This window comes from Asparagus officinalis, chromosome 3, assembly GCF_001876935.1.
Source record: "Asparagus officinalis chromosome 3, Aspof.V1, whole genome shotgun sequence".
Lineage (NCBI taxonomy): Eukaryota > Viridiplantae > Streptophyta > Magnoliopsida > Asparagales > Asparagaceae > Asparagus > Asparagus officinalis.
Window position 1 is genome coordinate 6,803,327 of NC_033796.1, and position 11,228 is coordinate 6,814,554.

The following is an 11,228-nucleotide window of genomic DNA, read 5'->3' on the forward strand; positions in this document are numbered from 1 at the left end:
CAAGTGGGAAATCAGGTAGATGATGAGCTTAAGCAGGAGGAGGTTTAGCAGGAGAATACACAGGCACTACAATAACAACAGCTCGAGGATAGCTTGGCATCCACTAGGCCAAGGCGAGTAGATAAGCAGGTACAGAAGCTGGGGGCTGATCAACCCCTGAAGCACTATGGGCATGTTAATTTGGTTGAGTACGTACTCTCGGTGGAGGAAGATGAGCCGGTCTCCTTCAAGGAAGCTATTCGAGACAAGGATAGTGAGAGTTGGTTGGCTGCGATGGAGCAGGAGATGGAATCTCTCCGGAAGAACCAAACATGGGAGGTGGTCCCATTGCCCGTAGGAAGAAAAGCCATTGGTTGTAAGTGGGTGTATAAGAGAAAGGAAGATCCTTCAGAGCTCGGTGGTACAAGGTACAAGGTGAGGCTAGTGGCTAAGGGGTTTACACAAAGAGAGGGTGTGGATTATAATGAGATATTTTCTCCGGTGGTGAAACACACATCTATTCGGGTGCTATTGAGTATTGTTGCTCATGGTGATCTTGAGCTGGAACAACTCGATGTCAAGACGGCCTTCTTGCACGGAGACTTGGATGAAGAGATCTATATGCATCAACCTGAGGGATACAAGATTGAGGACAAGGAGAATCATGTATGTCACTTGAGGAAGTCACTTTACGGATTGAAGCAATCTCCGCGACAGTGGTACAAGCGATTTGACTCATTCATGCTGAAGCATGAGTTTTCCCGAAGCGACTATGATTGTTGTGTTTACATTCGGAAGCTTCGTGGATGTGATTATATTTATCTCCTTTTATATGTGGATGACATGCTTATTGCATCGAAGAACAAGGTGGAGATAGATAAGCTGAAATCTCAACTCAGCAAAGAGTTCGAGATGAAGGACATGGGCGCTGCAAAGAAAATACTAGGTATGGAGATTAGAAGAGAGCGGGCGAATCGGCGATTGTTCTTGAGTCAGAAGGGCTACATAGAGCGGGTGATCGCGAGGTTCGGGATGCAAAGTGCAAAGTCGGTGGTGACCCCATTGGCTCCACACTTTAGGCTTTCATGTAAACAATCTCCCACTACAGCGGAAGATAAGGCACACATTGAGCGTGTCTCTTATCCTAGTGTAATTGGCAGTTTAATGTACGTAATGGTGTGTACACGCCCTGATATTTCACAGGCGGTTAGTGTAGTCAGCAGATTCATGGCGAATCCGGGAAAGGCGCACTGGGAAGCGATGAAATGGGTCCTGAGGTACTTGAAAGGTATCGCGGATACGAGTCTGTGTTTTGGTGGAGATACATGTCAGGTCGACGGGTATGTGGACTCAGATTATGCGGGCGATCTAGATAGATGGCGATCTACTACTGGTTATGTATTCAGGATACATGGAGCTCTAGTTAGTTGGCGATCGATGTTGCAGGCTATAGTGACACTTTCTACAACAAAGGCCGAGTACATGGCTATGGCGGAGGGAGTAAAGGAAGCACTGTGGCTGTGGGGTCTTCTAGAGCAGGAGAGCGTGAACCTGTGGTGCGACAGTCAAAGTGCGATTCACTTGGCGAAGAATCAAGTTCACCATGCTCGTACCAAGCATATCGATGTCAGGTATCATTTTGTGCGGGATGTCATAGAGGAAGGATATATTTCTCTCATGAAGGTGCATACGAATGAGAATCCCGTAGACATGTTAACCAAGGTAGTGACAGGCAGCAAGTTCCAACATTGCTTGGACTTGCTTCATATCAGCCCGTGTTGATATGCCCAAGAGGGCATGGCCCTTCGGGGCGATGATGGAGGTGAGGTGGACACTATGTTGGAGAATAATTGCAGAACTACAGTTAGCTTGATCCCGGTGGAGGGTACGTAGGCAGTCGCGGTATAGTGACGCAGCTGGTTTGGCCTGGATATCTCTCTGGTGGAGTTCATGGGGTTCTTCTGGTATTCGTCCAAAATTTGAGGTTTATCAAATAATGTACAAGGTGGAGAATTGTGGACGCATGAGACTAGGGGGCCCACCCACGTGGGTGGGATTTCATGGGCGGCTGCCCACGCGCGGGATTTTTTTCTTCCCGCTGATATTTTCTGCTCCCTCGTGCGCGCTTGTTTTTTTTCCCGCGTTTTCTTCTCCCGCCTAAATTCTTAGCATTCCCTCCCCTTGGTTTCCTATAAATAGAGAAGGGGTGGAGGTGTTATTGAGTGGGGAAAAATCTCAAGTGGAGTTTTTTGAGAGAAAAGAAAGAGAGGAAGAGAGAACTTGTATAAGTTTGGTATTTTTCCTTCATAGTGAAACCCCCTCCCGTGGACGTAGGCTAGTTAGCCGAACCACGCAAATCTCGTCTTTGTATTGTCATAACTATTTGTTTACTTGCAGGTGCCATCGATAGTTCAGTCCTTGCACTGATCAGAGGAAGAGTGGATATCTCACTTCGCTGAGATATTTCGCTACTGAGTCTGGGTTTCCTTCGCGAAACAGAGATATTTCGCTACTGAGTCTGGGTTTCCTTCGCGAAACACAGATATCGAGTTTGACTTGTACTTTTGTGAAAACAAAACGAAACACAGATATCGAGTTTGACTTGTACTTTTGTGAAAACAAAAGTCAGGGCTCTCTCAGGACATACCGTTTCCACGGCGGTGGGCGTGACTCTGCGCCCAACATAAGAGATCATCAATTCTCTTGACAATTCAACTAAAACGCTCCTCCAAGTTATGTTATGAATGAATCGCATCGCGTGTACCGAGACACGTACTAGTCTATGGCATAATAAAAATTCTACATCATTATTGAGAAAAGCCCGTAAACATAACTCGTTATATTGCATCTTGTAACCTAACAGGCTCTAAATGTTACGTCACCTTACGACATAACTTAGACACATCATAGCTCTTTGTTATTACAATATAATATGCGTTGTTTTAATATAACTTATGTTATTTCAATATAAGTTCTAGAGGTGAGAGTCTTATCTTTTATTAAAACTCGAAATAGTTAGGTATATTCTTTTGAATTGTTTGTGAAGCTTTCAAGTTTTGTTTTGGTGACATCATAATGTGGTTGCGAAACTATGGATATGGCAAATAAAATGAATGCAATTTTGAATACGTTATAAATTTATGTTATATATTTAAGTATTCAATTGTGATATTTCCTGGTAAATCTATATAGCTTGTATTAAATTAAAAGATTTTTATTATTATGATATATTGTTCCTATTCTTATAATTATTATGAGTATCTTTTACATTTTGTCAAATTAAACAGTAAGAAAGTGTTTCCCCCCTAATCATGATGTTATATTTGGAATTTTCAATAATTATAATTATTAAATTCAAATCATGTAAATAAATAATAAAAAATAAGAGGAATTATTCAAAACAGCCTCAAAAAGATTTTTATTTTTCAAAATCGACCTGATTTTTTTATTTATCAAAATAGGCCCACTTTTTACCACGTGGGCTTAATGACGTTCCTAAACAGTCGGGGTTGCCAACCCCGACTGTTTAGGATATAAAAATTTCGGGTTTAATGGTTCTAATTAGGGTTTAACACCATCCTAAACAGTCAGGATTGCCAACCACGACTGTTTAGGAACTTCATTAAGCCCACGTGGCAAAAAGTGGGTCGATTTTGATAAATAAATAAAAATCAGGCTGATTTTGAAAAATAAAAATCTTTTTGGGGCTGTTTTGAAAATTTGTTCTAAAAAATAACCTATGTAATGGCCATTTTTTCCTTTTTTAATCGTTAATAGGAAATAAAGCATTATTCTGTTATCGTTATTTTAAAGGTTAAATACCCATATTGGTATTTTAATTCCACCCCATTTATCAAGAATGTATTTTAATTAGGCAAACATGCTTTAAGACATTTTAATTGATTCAACTTACCAACAAGGCCATTTTTCTCATCGGCGACCAGTTTTCCGACGAGAGCTCGTCACGTGCGTGGCACGTGATGACTTAAATTGTTTTTAGGTGCTAATGTGACACATATTTGTCGTATTTTGGGTGAATTGGGATTTTTAGAGGGTTAAATCCCGCCTTTAAACACTGCCACGTTAGAAAATTCGTGCCATATCAGTAGCTAAAAAACAGTTGAAGTCATCACGTGCCACGCACGTGATGAGCTCTCGTCGGAAAACTGGTCGCCGACGAGAAAAAAAGCATTGTTGGTAAGTTGAATCAATTAAAATACCTTAAAGCAGGTTTGACTAATTAAAATAACTTTTTGATAAATAGGATAGAATTAAAATACCAATAGTGATATTTAGCCTTATTTTAAACATTGTACTGCATTTTTTTTGTAGGATTCATCTTGGATAGCTGTAGGGGAATCGATCGGATCAATTAAATAACTCATCGTCCAGAAAAAGACATGCTCCAAACAAAACTTATATATCCTACGGCATCATAACCCAAAATTCATCTGCACGGTGTAAGCAAACCTCCAAACTCCTCAACCCTCTCAATTCATTGAAGGAAAAAAAAAATGGAAGTCGAGTCCCAAACCAACAAACCAACCCAACCCAAACCCAAACTAAGCAAGAACCTCAAGCTCGCCGTCGTCATTATCAACATCATCCTCATGGCTCTCGGCCAAACACCGGTCGCGGCCCTTGGTCTCCGCGCCTCTACTTCGACCACGCGCGACCCGCTACTGGCTCTCCAGCTTCCTCGAGACCGCCGATTCCCCGTCGTCCTCCTCCCCCTCTCCCTCTCCTTCCTCCACCGCCGGCCGCGTGACCCCGCCGCGAAAGCCATCCTCGCAGATTGGAGGATCTTCGCGGCGTCCGCGGCCATCGGACTTTCAACCGGACTCGACGACTTCCTCTACGCCTACGGCCTCTCCTTCCTCCCGGTTTCTACGTCGGCGTTGTTGATCTCTACGCAGCTCGCGTTCACGGCGCTGTTCGCGTTCTTGATTGTGAGGCAAAGGTTTGCTGCATGTTTTTTTTGAGGGGGTTTTCGTTTTTTTTTATTAATGTAAAAAAAACCCGGGTTAAGTTTCAAATTATATGTACTGTTAGTTATTTAAACAAGGGTAAATTGCACATAGACCCCTTTAGTATCGGGATCTGCCACTTATGTCCCCTTGGGTTTAGCGCGATTTTATAACTATCGAGGCTTTATCACATAACATTGAAAGCTCTCAAGGAGGTTTAGTGCAATTTACCAACTTTTGTATTTCAAGTTTCAGAAAAATATGAATCTTTTTTTTTTTTTGTGTGCTCCTTGAAAGTGTGGTATCTTCGCCCGCTAACTGATTTTCCCCTTCTGTGATATATAACGTTAAGGTTTACGGCGTTCTCGATAAACTCGGTGGCGCTGCTGACGGTGGGGGCGGCGCTGCTGGGGCTGCACTCGAGCGGGGACAGGCCCGAGGGAGTGTCGAAGAGGAACTACTACTTCGGGTTCGTGTTGACGTTGGGAGCCGCGGCGTTGTACGGGTTGATTTTGCCGCTGATTGAGCTGATGTACAAGAAGGCGAGGCAGGAGATAACCTACACGTTGGTGATGGAGATGCAGCTCATCATGGGGTTTTTTGCGACGGCCTTTTGTGCCGTTGGAATGATCGTTAACGAAGATTTTCAGGTTAGTGTCATATTAAAACTAACCTAGCTAGTCAATTAATTAAGGGTAAATCTAATTATAGTGTTATTTTCAATCTAATATCCCTAGCTAGGTTCCGACCTTTAAAAAAAACTTCGATACAGGAAGTTCTGCCGTCGCAATTAGACACCTCAAATTTACAAACTGACGTCAATTAGGTACTAGTTTTAATATCAATCTCGTAATTTAGCTGATTAATATCCCAAGCTCTAATTAACTTTGTATTTCACTTTTCACAAACTTATAGATATGAAATTTAGTAAGAAAATATGTTCCTTGATCACTCACTTTTCAGTATTGATATTCTTGAACAAAATTAATGTCCATTTTTTTTAACAGTTTGGGATATCAAATTATCAAAATAGAGTTTCAAAGTATCAACATTAAAAAAATTATATCCTGCGGAAATTAATGGATAGATGTAATAAAGATTAGGCGAACCACTACTTTGCACGCAGTGCTTTTACAAGGAGAGCATCATCTTTTGTATCTACGCTTTATATAATTCTCATAATTGAGACAATATGGGAAATTGTTTATCCACGTTCTTATAAAAAAAATATTAAAAAAATATATGTCATTAGGTTACGTATGAGCTGTACCAAGAGCTTTTTTCCCCTAGCTAGGTTGATCCAAAGTACTTGCGAATACTTTTTATAGGATGACGTTTTAGTCTTTCACAGACTTTATTATGATGATTAATTAAGTATTTGTTTATTTGAATTGTTGGAAAAGTCCGCATCTGTTGCTTCTTGCTGTACTCTTTCAATTGTTTCTAGCGTAGATAAAACCCGCAAAGACGGCCGAATATATTGGAATCTTTTTTTCTTTTTCTAGTCGAGATTTGGATCATTAGCAGCACTTGGGGAGCAAAAGGGAAATGACAATTAATACCGGAAACAGACGTGCATTATTAATAACATATATATGTGTGAACACCCTTGAGCTGACTAGTCTTTGGTCATTTGGACCCTTTTCGTTGGTTCGATAATGACCATCTACAATAAAATTGGATCCTCGTTTTTCTATTATAATTTCACATATATACATGTTAATTTATTAGAAAAATTGTGCCCAGACCCCGAAATTAGAACATTTGAAAACAATTTTTCCCCCTCCACCCCAACCTGTCATCTCTTTGTATTTTTCTCATGAACACATGAATAATTTTTTCTCCTTCTCCTCCTCCTTAACACATTAATAATTTTTCTCATGAACCTACGAATAATTTCTCCTCCTTCTCCTCCTCATCCTTAACCAACATTTTTTGTATCATTACCTCTGTCATTACATCCCCCTTCTCTTCTCTTATCATTTCTCAATTATTATCTTTTTCGCCATCACACCTCTCCTTTATCATTTTTATTCTTTCTTCTCCTACAACTATTGTTACATCACTCAAAATTCTATCTCTTTTGGCTAAAACAATCATCTCCTAAAGTCACGATGAAGTTAATACTTAACAGTTAAGTTAACATCTAAAATTTGTATTTAATATCTAACATTTAAAGTGAACCTGTGAGGCCCAAATTTGACATGAAATGTCTAAAGTTAACAACTAATAATTAAAGCTACCATGTGAGGTCTAAAGTTAACATATGATGAAGTTAATATCTGATAATATCAAAGCGTTTATATTGATTTCTAAAGTTAGATGATAATTTTTTATAACTCACATGTTAACTTTAGATCTCACATGTTAATTTTAATCATTAGATGTTAACTTTAAATAATGTTAACTTTAATCATTAGATGTTAACTTTAAATGAAATGGTTAGTTTTGATGTGACTTTATGAGATGCACGTTTTGAGCCTAAAAATGACCTTTGGATGATATAGTGATAGTTGTGGATTGAGAAGAATATGGAGATAAAGAAGGAGGAGGACAGAGAATTGTGGAAGTGGAATGGAAAATGTGGGGGATGGGAGGGGAGGAAAGCGAAGGTGCGACGGATGAGATTGGAGGAAAGAGAAAGGTGAAAAAAGAGAGGAAAAAGGAGGTTGGAGGAGGAAAAGGGAGGAAAAAGACGAGAATGTAGTTGACATGTAGGGGAGACGAGGGAGGAGAAGGAAGCTTGATAAAGAAGAGAGGATGATGGGTAATGGAAAGAAGAGGATGGAAATAGAATGGAGGAGAATGGTGGAGGCGATATAGAGAAGAGGAGGAGAAGAAGGTGCATGTTTTTAGTATAAGAAGAAGAAGAGGGAGATGAGGAAGAAGATAAATGGTAATATAAGGATGGGAGATAAATATAGTTAAGGAGGGCTTTTTTTTACATGAAAAGTTGGGTCCATGGGCCTAAATATATGCCTCAAAAACATGAGTACTGGGTCACAATGGGGTTCTAATTTCGGGGCCTAGACACAATTTTTCCATCTATTTCCTTTCAAGCAACAAATATTAGCGGGATTCGGATCATCTCCACTATAAAAAAAATAGTGGAGGGACCACTACATAATCACAGCCATTGATTATCTAGTTGATGGTTATGCTTTTTTCTTTTAGTGCAAATTATAAATGAGTGCAATACACGGGAGTATGGTAAGTGTTAGATTTAGATTGTATCATAACCGCCTACTAAATAATCAACGCTTGAGATTAAAAATAGTGGTCTCTGCACTACTTTTTTGTAGTGGAGAAGATCCAAATCCATATTAGCGTAATCATGTTTCAATAGTCACATCCTTAAAGCCTGGTATCACGTACAAGAAGTCATGGACAATTCCATGTTACTCATCGCATGCATTTGATTCCATACTTCAACTAGCGCGCTATTCATACCTACGGATGTTATTCAACTAGCGCACTATTCATACCTGTGTATGTTATCTATGTAGACAATGACATTTCTCGGATCTTTCCTGCTGCTTCTTTTTTTATATTATTATTCTTTTGTTTGGGCAACAATTTTTTTCTTTTTCGCGAAAACTATAAAATAGATCATCTAATTTATATGATTATAACAAGGGAAATGCATTATATTTATGAACTCCACTTCCTATATAACTCTTCATATATTGTATCCACCGAATCATTGTCGGATAATAGAGTAGCTTTTCAGTGATCCTTGAGTAAAATTAGTATACTAGTCCACAAATTTTTCTTTTTTATTATCGTCCGAGCTAAGATGAATTTGGGTCCTCTTCACCGTATAAAATAAGTAAATATACCACTATTTTGACCAAATAATCATCTATTACTTAATACTTAATGATGATTGTCATTACGTGCACCCTAGATGTAAATACATACTATATCCTTTATATTTCTTGCATTTAACTAAGGGCAATTGATACTGATTAAGCTCATAATAATTTACTTATATAAGTAGCTTATATAAGTAACTTGTATAAGATGCTGAAAATAGTCATTTGATAAATCAAAAGCTGCTCAAAAAGCAGTTAATGTGTTTGCTAAAATTGTACTTGATTATTATTAATGATGCACATAGATATTAATTTTATATTTATTAATAATAAAAGGCATTGTTAAAAGCTTAAAGGTTATATATGGCATGAACTGGAGGAAAACAAAAACAAAAGCTACTTTTAAAAGCATCCCCAGATTATTTTTAAAAGTACACCCTAAAAGCAGTAGTAGTTAATTTTAATAAGCATACTAATTTTTTTCCAAACATTATTATCACACGCTTCTTTAAAAAAAATAGAAGCTACCTAAAAATATCAACACAAAACGGGTCCTAAATAGATGGTAAATAGGAATGAGTGCGATAATATTATATTTGGAACGAAAATTCATAATTTAACAGATGACAACCATCCTTTAACTAATCCACCGTCGAAATTGAATTAAATCTCGGCCCAATTTTTGAATCATGATCGTTGACAGCCATTCTTTAAGTAATTAACAGTTAAAATTAAATTAGTATCGATCTATCCATTATTTTTTGAAAGTACAGAGAATCTAAAATCTCGTGTCACTGAGCTATTGAGTCCATTTAGAGTCTATTTTTCAAAATGGAGTTTACTACCCACTAAGTAATGACTATAGTAATAATTGCAGGCAATTTCAAGAGAAGCAAAGAACTACGGACTAGGAGAGACCAAGTACTACTTGGTGATCGTCTGGTCCGTGCTCTTCTGGCAGTGTTTTTTTCTCGGTGCGGTCGGAGTTATCTTCTGTGTCAACACATTGCTGGCCGGGATACTCATCGCAGTGTTCATCCCGATGGTCGAGGTTTTGGGTGTCATACTCTTCCATGAGAAGTTCAGCAGTGAAAAAGGTGTTGCTCTTGTTTTGTCCCTCTGGGGTTTGGCTTCCTACTCCTACGGAGAGTATCTAGAAAACAAGAAGAAGAAGAAGAAAATGGAGGATGCAGTTCTTTCAAATCAAAGCACAAATACATAACAAACATTGCATGGTACAATAAATTTATTAGCAATATTTGAGTATGTATTTCACATCAAATTATATATATATATACAAACGACGACGGGTTCACCCCAAATTTGATGTGTTGTGGGTTTTAGAATATGTAGATCAAGTTCAACGGAACGGATCATCCATAATGTAACTTAATCATGTGATTTTAGGCCCCGTCCTTAGATGATTATCTAAAGCGTCACCTTAGGAACACTTCTCCCATATATATATATATATATATATATATATATATATATATATATATATATATATATGATTTTTATTAGCAATATTTGAGTATGTATTTCATATCAAATTTGATATATGCGTGTGTGTAATATGGCCGGAGGAACTTGGTACCAAACTCAATTTCTTAGCCATTGGATTCACGAATATGAATCTCCTCACGATATGTAATGGAATGTAATGGAGGGAAAAAATTTGAATCCTCACGATGAATCCAATAGCAAAGAAATGATTCCCCTCTATTTCTTTTACTAAACATCCAAACATAACTCTATACTTTTCTCATCTCTTTTTCCCCCTACCCTAGTCCTATTTTTCTATATTTTTTTCATCTCTTTCTAATTCTTTCCCTCCCTCACCTATTTTCCCTCCCTTTCTTTACCTTCACCTCAATTAGTAAATCCCAAACATCCCAAACATAGAGGTAGAGTTTGGCAATCCAAAGCACTCTCAACTATCATGCCTCCCCCCCCCCCCCCCTCCTGAGCAAATGATCAGGGCCTTTGCAATCCCCAGTAAATTAATTCTACAGTATCCATCTTTTCGTAAAATAGATCTTAAAATTTGTATTGATTGATTGTGTGTTACAATCGAAATCGACTTTTACACAGAAACAGAGAAAATTGATTCGATATTTCTTTGTTTAACGTGGGTTCTTTGGGGCGATAGGATGCCTCCCTCGATGCTCGTGTCGAGTTTGCTTCCCTTTGACGATTCGAACGAGGTTGCGGACAAACTTCAGCGTGTGGTAGAAGTTTGGTTGGATGAGTTCGAAGGCCAAAAAAGTGCTTGATTGCTTGTAGGCCGAGTATGCTGAGATCTCAAAGTTCGGTCCTCTTCTCCTGAGGATTCGAACAATACTGTCAATAAGCTTCGTCGCGTGGTAGAAGATTTATCAGAGTTTGAATACCCAAGCTAAGGTGCTTGAAAGCCGAATGCACAAAGGAGATTTAATGCTCCGTCCAATGCCCTCCTTTTCTATAG

The 11,228-nt window shown here is 38.5% G+C and overlaps 1 protein-coding gene across 1 annotated transcript; it reads left to right on the forward strand.

Moving 5' to 3' along the window:
• Positions 4,444-10,170, forward strand: LOC109832805 (purine permease 1-like). Its single transcript, XM_020400237.1, is given in 6 exon segments — positions 4,444-4,601; positions 4,604-4,646; positions 4,649-4,687; positions 4,690-4,939; positions 5,299-5,596; positions 9,639-10,170. Coding segments are annotated over 6 exon segments (1,083 nt in total). The 5' UTR covers positions 4,444-4,493; the 3' UTR covers positions 9,984-10,170.